This window comes from Dioscorea cayenensis, chromosome 19, assembly GCF_009730915.1.
Source record: "Dioscorea cayenensis subsp. rotundata cultivar TDr96_F1 chromosome 19, TDr96_F1_v2_PseudoChromosome.rev07_lg8_w22 25.fasta, whole genome shotgun sequence".
Taxonomy (NCBI): Eukaryota; Viridiplantae; Streptophyta; class Magnoliopsida; order Dioscoreales; family Dioscoreaceae; genus Dioscorea; species Dioscorea cayenensis.
In genome coordinates this window covers 26952254-26969297 of record NC_052489.1, presented here as the reverse complement: position 1 = coordinate 26969297, position 17044 = coordinate 26952254, and the positions used below count along the sequence as shown (strand labels likewise).

At 33.9% G+C, this 17044-nt stretch overlaps 2 protein-coding genes and 1 pseudogene across 2 annotated transcripts; 1 reads left to right on the top strand and 2 right to left on the bottom strand.

Moving 5' to 3' along the window:
* Positions 1-136: 136 nt before the first annotated feature.
* On the bottom strand, positions 137-4784 carry LOC120283481 (putative hydrolase C777.06c). The gene is made up of 10 exons (XM_039290175.1): positions 4559-4784; positions 3869-4001; positions 3534-3661; positions 2670-2817; positions 2480-2585; positions 1693-1751; positions 1216-1251; positions 960-1069; positions 759-820; positions 137-364 (listed from the first exon to the last, which is right to left on the bottom strand). The coding sequence occupies exons 1-9, from the start codon at positions 4744-4746 to the stop codon at positions 763-765; spliced, it is 966 nt and encodes a 321-aa protein (XP_039146109.1). The 5' UTR covers positions 4747-4784; the 3' UTR covers positions 137-364; positions 759-762.
* Positions 4785-8802: 4018 nt separating this feature from the next.
* LOC120250031 lies at positions 8803-10688 on the top strand. The gene is made up of 2 exons (XM_039258766.1): positions 8803-9354; positions 9942-10688. The coding sequence occupies exons 1-2, from the start codon at positions 8867-8869 to the stop codon at positions 10576-10578; spliced, it is 1125 nt and encodes a 374-aa protein (XP_039114700.1). The 5' UTR covers positions 8803-8866; the 3' UTR covers positions 10579-10688.
* A 273-nt stretch (positions 10689-10961) lies between these two features.
* Positions 10962-15312, bottom strand: LOC120249301 (annotated as a pseudogene).
* Positions 15313-17044: the final 1732 nt, after the last annotated feature.

Below are 17044 nucleotides of genomic sequence, written 5' to 3'. Positions count from 1 at the left end.
ATTCTGTGGGTAGAAAGCACATGTCTATGTATATATATATGTATATGTATATGTTTTCGAACACAGTAAGATCGCTTTCATAATACAACAGACAATGAAAACATGAGACAGCAGTTGTAATTCAAGTAATAACCTGTAAATCAAGGTAGAGAGATTCTATGCTCTGATAATGTTTGATGGGTTTCACGTGTATTCAATTACCAAGTAAGGTACACAAATTCTTTGAGAAAACATGTAACATGGTAAACAACATGACGTGTAGCTAGCTCATGCTAAAGAATGAATTGTATTTCATTTGTGTGGTTTTGCCACGGAAGCAACCTGAAAGACTTAAGACTTGCCTTCCTCTCGGCGAATTCAGAGCCTGGAAAAAGAGTTTCTTGTTTAGTACGAGTGGCTGGAAACAACCTCAGAAATAGCTTTCTCAGCAATTTACCTTCATTTTTTAAAGGTGAAGCAGTTATGAGGCAAGTATGGCTTAAATTTTATGAGAGATATGGAGTAGAGCAACAGAAAGATAAGGCTAATTACGGTTTACATATATCATCATGAGAGGGATGCAATATCAGCACAGGCTGATCACATGGATTACCATCAGAGAGAAGATTGCAATATAAAAGTCTGGTAGAAACTCTTTGAACATTATTCAATTGATCAGTGATTAGCAATATCATTAGTAATATCATCAATTACTAATCCATTAACCACTTTGACTGATTGGAATGTAAAGCAAACATAACTATAGGGGAGTATTATACCTTGTTACAAATCAATAAAGACACGCAATCCGTCAAGAGCAAGCTGCACAGGAATTCCCTCCCTGAAGAAAGAAAATTAATAAGATCCATTTCCAACATAAACTATAGGCACGTGAGAAAATGGAAATGTAACGATGCATAGAGAAAAGCATGAAATAGAGCATTAAATTGCAAGAGTGATAATATAACATAAATCCCTGCCTCTTTGACCATTCTGTAAGTTCCTGGTTGTCCTTGTGGTGATCGAAGTCATGTGTCAATCCAATTAATAGAGCTCTCTTGGGTTGGATTCGCTTAACAGCATCAAGAGACTGCAAAAAAGAAAACAAAACAAAAAGAAAAGAAAAAAGAGAGAATTTTTATCAGTCTCAAAATTTAAATCAATCACAAGTGTTTAAATCAGGGCATTGACTAAATGAAAAAAAAAAACCCCCAAACACTTTAGAGTATTACCAACCTGGGTCAAGCAGAAGTGAACATTGTGAGATCCAACCTGCTCGCGCAAGGAATATAAAGTTTTAGAAAAATGGACCAGGCATATACTTGCATGCAAATGAGGCACATGAATGATGAAACTCACAAAGAAATGAGACTAATCACGCTGTGTATCAATGAAAACTAGCAATTCTGGGAAATTAGAACATGGGAACAATGTAGATGATCATAAATCTTTTCTAAATACTCAAAAATGCATATATAATTTACATGATAAGAGAAAATAAAAGTACTAATAAAATATATTTTGATTTCAATAAGAACACCACCAAAAGATAAAAGAAAAGGAAGCAAATCTACCAATAAAAATAGTTTAAAAAGAACTTGAAAGATTGACGTAACACAATGTTCTGTTTCATGAGTCACCAATAATAGAATGAGGTAGGTAGAACAGCCATGTAACCCAAGACATAGTAGAAAGGAAAAGAGGATAATCAACCTTGTACAGTGTATCCAATATTAGAAGATCCAGCTGCCCTGCTCCTGATTTTGAAATTACTGCAGAATCAAATAACAGAGGTAAGATTTCGAGGAGAGGAAAACGCAACTGTAGTGGGTGAAATCTCTGTAGAGGCAAAAGTCAGGACATATCCCTTCCCACTGGTTTTGTAAATTCAACTTCATACATTGCTCAACATGAAGTAAGAGAACACACAGACCAGATTTACCAGTCAGAAAAATTATATAGCGATTGTTTCATTCCAGAGCAAGTGTTGTGTTTGAAATGTTCCCAGGAATAAAAGACCTAATTTCAGAAAGCAGGGAGCAGTAGTAATCGGTTATCATAAGTTAAAATCTCATGTGTTTAACCTAATCAGAGTTTGTTTCTCAGAGAATCTTTGAATTAGCAATATAAGCTAAATGGAAAGAAGATCCAGTTGTGATTGAATTAATTTGCTATTTCTTACATGAAACAAGAACAACCTAACATTGAGCTAGCTGCTTAGCAACAGAAAGCATTGTGCCATATCTACCATAAATATTTGAAATAATTGAAACCAATTGATTTCAATTCACAATGCCATGTTATGTCCTTCATGATATCTAATAAAGTCAGATTGCGCAAACTTTTTTTCTTACTAAGTTATATAATCATATGATGATAATCCCTTACGAGGAAATAACCAACATAATGAATGTGCTTTTCAAGATCTCAACAAAATGCAAAATGGTCAGGAAGAGAAAATAGAAACGAAAACGGATGTCACTAAGACAACAATATTTACCATATTCAGTTGAAGGTGGAAAGCGTGAGATATCAGATATATATGCAACCCTTGACTTCTTTCCAAAAAGGAAGCCTAAGCACGTGTAGTCCTCCCCATGCATTACCTATCAACAATGACTTATATACATTACAATGATACAACATATATGGCTAATATTAAACCAAGTCAGGACTTCGAGTCAAGTAACTGGCAAAGGAACAAACTCTAGGCCTGATGCTATAAACGGTTTCTCATGATGATCCTCAATTATTTTCCAGTCAAGTTGAGCAACACGCCTTACTTCTTGGCCTTCTTTGAGCTTTTTCTGGACCAAGTACGGAAACTTTTCAGCAAGACTGTTTCAAAGATTTAAACTGCATATGTTAGATTCCATGTCACAAGCTACCATAAGGATCAAAACATGACAATGAGCAGAACTCAGAAGAATCTAAAGCAGCTATAATTTTTTTGTTCTTTCAAGAGTGTTCAATAATGTAGGACAAGAAGTGTTACTTTAAGCATAGGATAACAATCATCACTGTCACATAAGACAAGACATGGAAAAAGAAAAAAGATGTTCAAACATCACCTTTTGTAAGCATGGAAGTTGGATAATATTTTATAAGAAAACAGTTATTTTTCTCTCCTCCCAAATAGCACAGTGAGAAACCTTAATGGTAGCACACAGGTCTTTTCTGATGAAATAAAATTGAAGCAGGTTATCTCATAGACAAGAACCAACATAGACCTTATTTATGCATCTCTTAGCTCATGACTCATGAGAGAAGCAACAAAAAAATTAAAATTAATTTTATCATTAAGCATGCATAAATTAATGAGTAAAAATGATTTCTACCCAAAACACAAATCTTAGGGAAGCATCTGTATGCCCACTTTGCTTGCACTATAGTACAACAGATATGCCACCAAACATTTCACCAAGAAGAAGAGAAATTCCAGAATCCTATGTTATTTCTTGTAATGAATGTCTTCCTTCAAAATTTCAAGTGAACATTGATGAACAAAAAAGTAGATTAACTCGATCGGAACACAAACAAGGATAGGAAAATACCTGTCCATTGCAAATTGAGTGAGGTAGATGGGAGTCGGTTCAATATCGTTTGTTGGACTAAATGGTTGTACTACACGAATATCATCCAGACCAAGAACAGCATCCGCATGCTCATGTGTCAATATAATCTAAATGTAATAAAATAATTTGAGTAAAAGGAACTGTCTTAATTATTACAATTTTGTAGATAAGCACAAACTTATCTACATGAAAATTAAAATTAACACCTTTTGCTTGCTTCCAGTGAATGAGATCATGATATAAGAGAACAAGTCTAGTATATTAACACATAGAACAGAACATATATATATATATATATATGATGTAAGACTCACAGAATCAACACATGGGATCTTATGGTAAGTAAACCATCGAAGAACTTGCTCTCTAAATGTCTTTCCAACATCAATTAGAATATACTTGTGCACGTCACCATGACAATAATCGATCAAAAGGGAAGTATTGCACCTACAAAAATAAAGCCAAATAACTGTCAAGAGAAGAACATCAGCAAGAAAAAGCAATTCAATCATTCTCCAAGAGGTTCATTACATAACTTTTGCACAGTGATACAGGAGATCAAAATGTCTTCTATCTCCACGGTCGGTAAATATCTATTTTTGAAATTGGTAACCAATATATATATAATGTCTTAGTAGAGCAATGAGAAGGGGCTCTAGACAAAAAAAAAACAAAGAAATTCAGCTAAATGATACGTAATTCATACAAAATGGAGGACAACTAAATCATGCATCACACCGACACTCAAAATTCCAAAAGAAAACGTTGAAATCCATCATCAAATTCTCCAAAAACACATGAAAAACATTTTTAAGAGTTCACGAACTTCCAGATTTCATCATTCATAAAATTCCATAGCTCATTGATAAAAGTGTCACCTCTGACCAAGATCTACACAATAATCACTGGAATCAAAGATCTCCAAAAAAACAAGAACCAAAAAAAAAAACAAAAATCTAACCGAAAGAATGAGACAGGATCATAGGAAGAAACGATCACATCACCTGTAGTTAGGGTTTCTCTCAGGAGGGACGGAGAGGGCCTGAGAGCAGACCTCGCAGGGGGGATCGGATGGCTGAATGAGGCAACGGGCGTTGGGGACAGCGCTGGAACACCCAGTGCCGAGGAAGATCAGGGACGAAGAGCTGCCATTGCTCGCGAGATCGACCTCGAAGATGTTCCCGTTCTCCATTGCGCGATGATGGGAAGATGCCGGAGAAGAAGAACTATATATATATATATATATATATAGAAGCGCGATGACCGGGGGATTCTCTCGAATCGCGTTGAAATTCGTGTTCCGTGATGGAATTTGTGCGAATTTGAATGGTTGAGATTTTCCCACGTGTTAAGACTATAGCCGTGGATCACATTTCAAGATGGGCTTCAGAATGGGCTCGATAGTTATATAGGTTGAGGCCCAAGATATAAAAAATGTGAATAAGGGAAGGAATATGCTTCTATTCCTTAAAATATAAATAACTTATTATCCTAGTTTTAAGTATAAATTTTTGTACTACAAATTTATCTTATGATAATTTTTTTATGCCATGCTTTACCTTTTATCACTGATATATGTGGAATTTTATCTATCATATTTAAAATTTAAACTATCTTAATGTATTTATTTATTAAATAAAATAATAAAAAATTATATGGTAAACTCTTCCATGAATAAGAATTTATCTAATATTTACTCATGTTGTTCTCATTTATGCCTTTTAACTTTATCCCTATCATTATTATTTTAAGAAAATAAAAAAATTGTGTTTTCTTGTAAATAAATGCATTTCATAATCATAACTTATCTAAGCTAATATTACTCATAGTTAAATCGTGCCAAAGGAATAGCAAATAATAAAATAATTAAAAAATCAACCACTAAAATAAGTTAATTGCCACCACTCTGATATGATATAGACCCTTGATTGAGCGATTAGTTTTCACATAAAAAATTAAATTTTAACTTTTTTTCTTTTAAAATATAGTGGAGTATTTGATATGTGTAGGGATGTTCGTTGTTACCTTAAAAATATATATATATATATATATATATATATATATATATATATATATATATATATATATATATGATAACTTTTATGACCCTTCAATGCATGATGTTGAAATACTTGTCTATATAGTGTGTGTGTGTGTACATGAAATAAACATGCATAACTGACTAGTAATTAACCAGAAAACATGTCACTAGAAAAATAATAAGGCAAAGTTTCTGGGTGGAAACATGAATGGACATTCCAGTTGTCTTTTTGATTGCCACTTGTAAGTGGTGGGATGTTCTGTCTGTTGGGAAGAAGAATGTGTCATTTTCCTTCTTTATTATTATTATTATTATTATTATTATTATTATTATTATTATTATTATTATTATTTCCCTTATTATTAATTAAGTCCATTATTTTTAACACCTCAATCTCTCTTAAAAAATTAATTTTTTTCACCATCTCTTATGTAATTTAAAACCTAGTAACCGTGACAATAGCTTAATTATAAGATATTTAATTATCATATAAGTTCCTCCCAATATATGATTGATGTTTAAAAATTTTTAAAAAAATATGTGTACTGTTTAGTACTGTTTATATAACATCAAAGTGTAAGGGGGAGGTCATGAGTTCAAATCTCTCCTCCAGCAAGATCGCTCTCATCATCTGTTCATACAATGTTCACCCGTGATTTCTATACTATTCTCATATTGTACATATATCATGACAGTGGCTCCAAGATCTGCTTTAGATCTGTTTATATTCATAAAAAAGGGTCATTTGCTGCTCATCATTCGATGTGCATCGATGGTTTTATCCATATTGTAAAAAAATAATAATTATTAAATTATAAAACTTTTGATAATTTTATAGCATCTAAAATTATTAAAATTATTAGAAAAATTGTTAAATGATTGTGAAACTTAAATTAGCCATCATCAACCTTAATTTGGAAAAACAACTTTTTAACCTTTTTCAATTTTTTTGTTTGGTATGAGATGCCAATCTCCTATTTTTAAAGATGGTGATACTAAATTTTTTTACTTTTTTTATTTTTTTACTTTTTTATATAGGTTATCTTTATAGTGGGATGATGTTTTCAAATTTATTTAAGTCTTTTCAAACATTTAGTTTGGACTAAATAATAAAAAACAGTTCATAACAAACTTTGATAATTTTTATTTTATTTTTAATATTTATTATTTGTACCATTTTTTAAACATAACAATTTAGTATAATAGAGCTTTTCATCTATTATTAAAAACAAGTACAGCCTTATGATAGGAGAGTTGGTTTCATTACTTTTCTAACTCAAAACTCGAGGGTTTATCATTGGATCACACGTGGCAGTGCATTTAAATTTTTTAATTTTAGACTTTGCTATAAATTTCTTTAAATAGTTAACTGAAAATTGAGCTTCAAATACAAATCTAAATGGCTTTAGTCATTTCAAATCAAATATATTTTAGAATTTTTTTTATAAGAATAAATAAATTACACTTTACTAGAAATTAAAAAAATAGACAAAGATATGCGGAAAAACTCGAGATTAAAATGATGAAGAAATAAACAAATTACCAGACAAGCTTGCAGCTAAGAATATAATCAGTAAAAAATAAAAACAAGACCGTAAAATCTCAAAAATTAATGGAACAAGCATGTAAAACATAAGCCCACTTTATAATAATAATAATAATAATAATAATAATAATAATTTAAAAAAAAGGGATGTAGAAAGCTCACGATGATTTACAGGAAAAAGAAAAGGATTGTAAAGTCATAGTTTAAAACTAGAGAAACGTTTAGTCAGTTTCACAAGGTATAAGTGGCAGCAATCATATCATATAAGCCATTAAGCCATTAAAGCTCTCCTGTCATCTTCTTCTTGTTTCTGTTTCACTTTGGTGTTTCATCCTTTGCTGTATTATTCTATCCTTTGCATATATGCTTAGTGTACTGACTTCATTGTCTGTACTCTCTCTTCCAATAACTAAATGTCCATTTGCTGTCATGCTCCCTAGCTCTCTAATCATTCATCCATGAAGTTAACTCAACCTCAACATGCATTCCCCTACTTTTCTGATTTCCTATTTCTTTCTTTTTATGGCACTGATTTTTCATACAAGTGTCAAAGTGTGATGAGAATAATTAAAGCATGAATTATATATAGTGGTGTGCATGCAGATGCAGATGCAGATGTAGATGTAGATGCAAAGTGTTAAGTTTAAAGCAAGAGTGGAATACTGTTACAGAGATGGGTAGCAAGTTCTGATCATCTTTCTTTTCTTTTATGATTGACCTTGGAGACAATCTATTGGACACTTAACCATTTGTCTGGGTTATGGCAGGCCAAAATCTTATATAAATGCTATAAGGGTTAATAATAATAATTAGTTCATGTAATCATGGGAAGTAAATGAAAGAATGAGTTTGGTGGTTTCAGAAATCAAGGAATGTACATATATATATCTTCTAATTAAAGAAATGCTAGCTCATTGTTCTTTAATGAAAAAGTTTTAAAAAAAGGGAAAAAAATAAAAACAGGGTGCTTTTTGAAAAGGTGGAAAGAAGGGGGAGTGTTGAGTTTGGGTGATGAAAAGGTGGGTGTGAGACCAATGTCCATCCACTCTAACATCATGCATTGTCTGCTTAGGGGTCAGCATTCAGCTCCTTTTCACATGCTCACAGCTTTGTTTTCTCCCCCTTTTTTTTCCTTAATAAATTCACTCACATATTAATAAAAAAAATAAAATAATAATAATAATAATAATAATAATAAATGTTTAAAATTACTAACATGCTCCTCTCTATGTGTTATTGGATTTCAAAATCTAAATATTATAAATTTATTTATTATATATTTTAAAATTAATTTTAATTTGATAAAAAATGGACCCACTGTAGACTCTAGAGTTTTTTATTTCCATGACAATAATTAACAATTAATAATTAATAAGTAAATAGCAACATGATGAAGCAACGATTCTGATTGATCCTCAGGCCCGTGGCTCCTCCCCACGCTCATCATAACGGTCGGTGAGGGGCGCTACCACTCGTCCACCTCAGCTGTACGACTACAACACTGTACTCCTTCTCGTTGTCATGGGTCCCATGTCTTTATCCAATATTAACTTTACACGTGTAATCTAATCACTCTTTTGCTGTTCGAAACCAAACACCTCACTTTTCTAACAAAAAAATTCATTTTTTTCGCCGCTTTATATATTTCTCCATTGGACTCGAATCGCCGGCTTCTCATCGATCGATCGATCGAGAGAGAGAGAGAGAGAGAAGCAGAGCCGTTGGATGGACGAATCGTGGAGGATCTCGATGGGATCGGTGGTCCCTCGTCGGCGTTCCACCGAGCAACACCGGCCGCCGAGGAGCAGCGGCGACCTCAACCCCGATGACTTCCGTGACGTTTTCGGCGGCCCGCCGAGGACCGTCCTACTCCGGCGATTCTCGGGAGATTTTTCCCCGCAACCGGCAGCGTCGCTCTACGACGAGATCTTCCGGCCGGGTGAGTACGGGTTCCAGACATCAAGGGCGGGGAGGAGCTTGCCGGCGTTCATGATTCCGGTGGCGAGGGGTGGGGGAGGGGTGTTGAGGACGGAGGAGGGGTTCTATGATGATATATTCGGATCGGGAGGTGGAGATCGGAGGTCGAGATCGAGATCGAAGTCGAAGTCTAGGTCGACTTCGTCGTCGGTTTTGAGTTCCGAGGATGTGAGCCCGCCTCTCCGCCGCCACATCGGCGACGATGCCGTGCTCTCTTCCTTCGCCTCCAAGCTCAGGTCTGCGCCTTTTGTTAACTAACCCTCATGATATCTTAAATTTAAAATAAATAAATAAATATATATATAGAGAGAGAGATTTTTTTTGGCGTTTATATGGAAGGAAAAGGGAGGGAGGGAAACTATATTTGATTTTTGGAATTATTAAAGTAAAATCATTATATTGTTTCATGAATAATAAAGCATTATATATTTTTTTTTATTTAAAATATTCATTTATTCCGTAATTTCCAGATAATTAAACTAGTATTTGATATAATAGCACCTCATAATATTTTTTAAAAAATAAATGAAAATACAAGGAATATTCATTAAAAAAAAAATTCTCATAGTCCCACAATTTTATCTAATTAATCAAACGCCTGTCTGTGATCAATCAAATCTGAAAAATATCTGACAAGACACAAAAGAGACCCACTCTTCAACGTTTGGTGTTGCTAATTTAAATCCATATATTTTTAATTTCAAATTCCATAAAATACTTTTACTATTTCCAAATTTAAAAAAAAAATTATTTTTTTTTAAAAAACTCATTTTGTAATAATCTCTTTCCAAAAAACAAATTTTCGTCTATGTTTGTGATGCAGGCCAATAACAATCCCAACAAGGCGGCAAAACTCATCACCACCATCAACGGTATCAGTTGGAGAACAGAGCAGCTTCCGAACACTGAGCATCCCTTGTCCTCCAAGGCCCTGCTTCACTAACAGCCATGAAAGAAGCAAGAGCAGCACCAAGTCTCATATTGGCTTCTCATGCTGCTTCTCTCCTCCAGAAAGCACCAGTCTTGATCCAACCTTTCTCCATGATACCATTGCCTACAACCATCTTCAAAATGATGATGATTGTTCTCACTTTGACTCTGACTCTGGCTCCGCTTCTTCAGTCATATCCTCTGTTTTTCCTGATCACACTGCAAACAGACCCACTTGCTACCAAGATTGGAACAGAGCTGAGTTTGAACAGGAGAAGGTGGTTGTAGAGGTGGAGGATGGAGAAGCAGCAGACAGCTCTTACTTCATTGAGCTTGATAACCGAACTGGCACCGGGTTCAGAGATGCTGCCGGGGATGCTGCGGTGGATGAAGCTATTGCATGGGCAAAGGAGACTTTCAGAAGCCATCAGGAATCCAAAGAAGATGATGATGATGATGATGACCTGCAGATTGACTCCAAGGAAACAAGTGAAGACATGGATAGTAGTAGTAGATGGGTGGTGTCTTGAGTATGTTACATCATGATGTGCTTCCAGTGCAGTGATTAGTAGTTACTCTGTTTGGTTTTCACTCTGATTTTGGAGTTTATGTGAATCTATGAACAACTCATACTTTGATATGCTTCTTGTATCATTCTGAATATTCACTACAAGGACTGAAAAGAAGTTTGGAACTATTATATATATATATATATATATATATATATATATATGTACACATTACATTCTCAATGTTAATTACAATAACTGAGAAAGAGTTGGCTCAAAATAACAAGCGAGCACTGTGCCTTACGGTGGAAAAGAAATAGTCGTTTAAGTTACATTTGATTGTGTTCCTATGGTTCACATTAATTATGGGGGGAAAACAGGATAATAAATACTACAATTTTTTATTAAGAAAAAAGAGGAAATAATCCTATGAATGAAAGACAAAAGGTGCGTGTTTTCTTTGCCTCAGCGTCTAGTGTTTCATATTTCATTTTGATCTTGTGAGAACCCCTGTGTGTGAGATCTACGAGTGCTCGTCTGGATATCTGAACATCTTCGTCATCGCTTTCAGGAAGAGTATTGATTGCTTTCTATGGCATGCTTTGCATGTTCTGCAGCCAATTCTCGAGTCCTCTCAATTCCCTCGACTCTTTCCCAAGTAGTCAAGGGCCTGTAATTTATACAAGTAAAATGTAATCTGTTGTTCTTTTTTTGTCAACTATTAGTGCACAAGTAAGCTCTTGAACACCTTGCAATGCAGTTTAGACTTCAGTTATTACTTCTATGCATATTTAATTGTTTTAAAATAACTCTCCTCAGCAGTTACATTGCATACTACAAATGTATTCGAGTTAGAATTCTGAACCAAAAATCATTTCTTGAAATATTATGTTGTTGCAAGGGAATAGGATGAACATAATCTACTTTACAACATCCACGTCTGTGGGGTCATCAAATCCTCGGTCAACAACTTCACGCAACTGAGGGTACTCTTCCATTGCAAAATAAGATTGAGCTGTCACAATGCCCTGTTTACTTAAAAACATCAGTAACACATTGACAGTACATGATATTTGGATGATTCCATTACACTTGATATACAATCTATAATGCGGTAACCAACAGAATGCAAAATTTTCAAATACAAATATTTTTCAACTTTGTTGCGTCACAGCACCTGATATCAGAAATTGGAGAAAAAGGACTAGAGAAGGCATTGCGACCATTGCCAAATACCAAGTTGGAGCTTTGTATCATTTTTCATCAAAATCAAGCCACAAATACCTGTCCTCCAAAAAACAGACCTTGACTAAGAAGCACAACGTACTGATACAACAATTCAACCTCCTCATAATGGGAACACAGTTTTCTAAAATGCTAGTCCTATCAACAAGGCTTTCAAATTTGCCTTCATTCTGCACTCTCAGCCAGTAATTTACTAGATCATAACCTACTATGCTCACTGCCAAATATTTTCCTTTTTAAGTTTGATAATTATTCCACTTCAGTAGCAAAGGTTCAAAGAATTAGAATATAGACAAAGAATAGAGCAAAATCAGAGCACATTACATGGCGGATGTCAGACAAAGAGCCTTTCCCAAGTGAACTTGATGTGCCAGTGAAATCAAGTACATCATCAATCAACTGATATGCCAATCCCTGGTATGATCAAAAGCACCATCATGACAATAGTGAATTTCATCCTCAGCAGAACAAAAAAACATACTGTTGAAGATGTTGGAACCAAAACAACAAACCAGGTTTCGACCATAGTTATAAGCAAGCATTGAAACTTCTGCAGTTTGTCCTGCAAGGAGGGCAACGGCCTTGCAGCTGTTTGAAATCAGTGAAGCTGTCTTGTAGTATGTCTTCTGCAAATAATATTCCATGCTGTATATTCGCACAACAAAAATCTATTTAGAAACCAAGTTAATGTTGTTCGCATTGATAGGAGAGTAGTGTGAAATTAAGAAATAACCAGTCAGTTCTGTAGTGAGAAGGCTGAAAGTAGATATCAAGGTTAGAAGATAATGAGTCAGTCATAAACTGAAACTATGTACCTGCAACGTTGCTCAGATGTAGTTGCCATTTTGCATCGCTTTCACCAGTAACTAGATGCTCCACAACTGTAGCCAGCAAGGATACGACCTGCATAAGGGTAATCAAGAAATATTGCCAATCAAGAGATCATGTGTAGCATGATTCTCTATTTGGGGAGTGCTCCTTTTAATAATTGAGTCTGACAGGGTTTTGTTATTTTTTATTTTTTGTTTTTATTTCACAAGTGTCTACCCTTATTATCAATGAATAAGTATGGTGGTTGAAGATCCACACTGCGCTCTTCTTCTTCTTCTCATATTCAACAATTTGCAAGTTTTGTTGCAGGCATGGTGGAAATCAGGCCAGTATACAAGAAAGGCATCAAATTTTCTAAAATTTATATAGTATTCTGATTTATTGAGGACAGGACAACTTGATCATTCATGATTTACAAATAAACAGAATCACCTGAGTGAACAACTAGCACTAGTGAGGCACATCTTGCTGTCGTGTTATTCTATAAACAAAATAAAAATGGTAATTACCACATAAACAACAAATACATCCCCAATTCGTAATATCTTATCCCCATAAAATGAAAAAGTTCAACTGAAAATGTTCAATCTGAAGTAAAAGAGTTTGCAAAGGAAAAAGATGAGATCACCTCTGTGTTTTTAAGAGATGCAAGCGCAACACAAGCCCGGAAAGTAAGAAATCTCCTGCCAGAACAGCAAGCTGAAATAAGCAAAATAAATATTAGTTCTAGCATTAATATGCAAACAAATACAGAAGATACAAGCAAGACAAAATGTTGAGACTACTAGTTTAAATGAGCAAGATTGTCTTTGACAAGTTATATAGTAGCCTCACAGGAGTGTGAACAATAGCTACGAGTGTAATCAGACAACAAGTCACCTCCTGTTGAATCTCTTCATTTATTTGTCTTTTCCTTATTCTACTTCTTCAACTAAACTGAGATCTTTAATCCTTTTCTTATTGCTTCCGTAGGGAGTTATTTATGCTACTGTTCAGTATATCAAAAATGCCATTCACATATCAAAAACTTAGCTTTTGCTGATTCAAAAAGTTAACACATTATGATCTCCCTTTTAACAAAAAAGGCAAATTATAGGCAAATTTACAACTAATAATGTACCTTGTTTCCCATGACAAAATTTAAAGAACCAATACCACGCCTAGTCTCTGCATCATCCAGAACATCATCATGGAGAAGACTTGCCACCCTGTCATGCAAAAACAAGATATACGTGATCAACAAAGCAAGGTAGAGCATATTCACGGCATAGAAAATTTCAAACAACAGTAAGTTCAAATGGATTACATGAATCATCTCTGTTATTTCTGCTATAGACTGCTGCCTTGAACGCAAATCCCTTGACAGGTTATCAAACACTTCATCAGCAGCTGATTGTGGTATTGGCATATTCAAAGCTGACGCCATAAGCAACAGGACCTGCATCCGCAAATGACTTATAATTCCACTTATAATGGGGAAGAATGGGCAATTGCTTTGTTCCTTATAAATGTCAGCCAAGCTTTAACATGCATTCCTTGAGTATTGACTATACTAAGTACGACTACATTGCTATCAACACTCTTCAGCATATAAAAAGTAGTTATCATTGCACAAACAAAGACAACACACCAACCAAAACTTATAAAGTTGGCTAACAAGAAAAGTAAAGTGTCATATCCAGTGATAATCATATTTTTTACAAAGCGCAAAACAAAATTGAGTAAAAGATAAGTATACAAAAATTTTAATTCATACCGTAGGGCGAAATCTTTTCCCTTCCACTCCCATTTTAAAAAAATATTCAGCAGCTGATGCCAACTTAGGAACCTGCCGGGAAAAAATAGTGCAAGTAATATCCTCAGCATCACAAGAGAGCTAAGGCAGCATAGTTTAACATAGATTCATGGAAAAAGCTAAAACTGCACTAAGATCACATACCTCAGCAACTACCATTGATCTTAATCTATTTGCTAAGAGTGACAATTCATCAGCAACCAGTGAAAAAGGATCCAATGGCTCCTGTTTGAAAAATTAACAAATCATAGCAACACTGGAAGCCTCAGCATGAATCAAGGGTATCACAAAACTGAAGTCTATAACCAGCATCAACTCAATGTGAGCTAGGGTTTTGAATACATCTTTTCCCAGCTTCAATCAAATCATTCATGAAATCAACAAATCGATGAAGAAAAATAAATATCACCTTTTCAAAGCTCCTTCCATGATGAATCTGATACCGAACATCAAGCAAACTTGGCACGCCCCAATAGCAATCTTCTCCGCAACCAAGCACCCACTAATCCATGCAACAAAGACAAGGAATTACAACCAATAAATCATCAAAAATACCAATCCAGAGAGAGAAAGAGGAACCTTTGGGTGGTGTTTCACAGTGGGATTTCCACTCAAGCAAGCTCCCAAAAGCGCTGTAGAGAAAAAATTCTCGTGACTACGGCCATGAATCCGAGCTCTAGAGCTCACACTCCTCAACGCCCATTTCCAAAACATCATCGGAGAAGAAGAAGCAAAGGTTCAGTGGAATGATCGCCAGATCGAAGAATGAAGTTGAAAAACAAAAATATAAAATAAATAGATAAATAAATAAAAAATCAAATGGTTTTTTCGCCGCAAAGTTTGAACCGTTTCGTGTTTCAATTTGGTTCTCTATTTTGTTAAGAAGGAAGTACAAACATAGAAAGTAGGCGGCGCCAAATCGGGTTAGTGCTTATTGGGTTTGTTATTTATTTATTTTTTTTTAAATTATATATTTTTAATTTTAAGATATTAGATAACTATATATTGAAGTTATCGGACACTTATTGAAGTTATCAGACACTTATATAGCAGTGCTTTCAATGGTCGTATGTGGTTGATTTTTATTTATTTATTTATTTTTCACTTAAGCTTAAGCTTGATACATGCATTCATATATGTATATATACATATAAAAATTTGTAATCTTTAGTATATATATATATATACATATATTTGTCATCTTTTGCATTTGTGTCAGCCCGCTAGAATGCTTTTCGATGTTTTTAATTTTTATTTCTTGATAAATATATGGCAATATGTTTTTTTGCTTATAGTCGCATCAACATATGTCTTTTTTTGAGATAAAAGAAGAGAATAAAAAATATTAAAAAGATAAAAGAAGAGCAAAACAAAAATAAGGGTGAAGAGAGAGACGGTAATAAAAGGAACAATAATTGCTAAGAATTGTACTTGGTTGGTTTTAAAAAAAATTTCTCCACAGTATTTATAACAATATTTTTCTCACTTTTGACTGTAAATAATATTTTGGCAATATATAATTACGGTTAAACTTACTGTTTATTTGAATAGAATTATTGGATGATTTACAATTATTGGGTTCAAATCCAATGATTGAGACAACCATTAATAGAATTTTTTTATTTTACTGATATTTATAGAAAACTTACTCAATATATATGTTATTTTGCCAAACATTATAAAGTCTACATTGCATTAACTTAGAAAATAATTTTCATGATGTCTACATTATTTTACCAACATAAAAACACAAAAGTATTAAATACATATATTTTTTATGGGTATTTACAAATTGATCTTTATTTTAAGAGAAATACAATTTTTAAAATAAAAATCAAATCTATATAGTAAAACATATTTATTTATGACAAAACGAAAACAAACACCTTTTTATTTTTATTGTATTGTACTTAAAAGATTTTGAACTCGAGACTTCTCAAATACCAAAAAAAAAAAAACCTAAACAATACTTTGGTTCTTTAGTAAAACATATTTATTACAGTGACACATAATTAGTTAAATATTAGATTTAATGGATATTCAAAAAGATGCTTAAATATTTAATTAATTATTTTTTTATCACAATTTTCGTCGTCCTTGATTTTATACTTTTATTTTAGTTGTAGCACTACCACTACTACTACTACTAAATAATAATAAAAAGGGAAAATTACTGTTCACCCCTCGTAATTTTCAAAACTTCCCAAAAACTCCCTCCTACTTTTTACACACCCCTGGACAGCTCTTCATAGTGTTTAACTTCCCTTTACCCCTCACTGCTCACCTAAATGGGTCCATGTTGCAAATCCCCATTTTTTGGCCTTGAAAATGCGGGAAAGGAAAGCGCCAAATAACATCATGCTGACCTTTTGAAAGGCTTTTCGCTTGGTTTCGATAGACAATGCCAAGGAGTTGCATTACATCTCTGTTGTTCTCCTCATTATCATACCCAAATATATAAATCGGCTTTCTCAAACAGAAAATGAAATTGATTTACCTGATTGTCAAGTGCACTTCATCTTCAAACGAGTCGTAGTGTCGATTTTACTGTGTCGAGGCACGCGATGTGCTAGCATGCCGCCTTCCTCGCTATGGCTGTAACAGTTTGTATTACGA

Bases quoted from the DNA above. Each gene is read 5' to 3' on its own strand.
- LOC120250031 (XM_039258766.1), top strand. From the start codon at position 8,867: ATGGACGAATCGTGGAGGATCTCGATGGGATCGGTGGTCCCTCGTCGG. The intron at 9,355-9,941 runs GTCTGCGCCTTT...TTTGTGATGCAG, and splicing joins TCCTTCGCCTCCAAGCTCAG to GCCAATAACAATCCCAACAA.
- LOC120283481 (XM_039290175.1), bottom strand. From the start codon at position 4,746: ATGGAGAACGGGAACATCTTCGAGGTCGATCTCGCGAGCAATGGCAGC. The intron at 1,752-2,479 runs GTAAATATTGTT...TTGATTCTGCAG, and splicing joins TCCACCTTCAACTGAATATG to TAATTTCAAAATCAGGAGCA. The intron at 1,070-1,215 runs GTTGGTAATACT...TCTTTTTTGCAG, and splicing joins TTCACTTCTGCTTGACCCAG to TCTCTTGATGCTGTTAAGCG.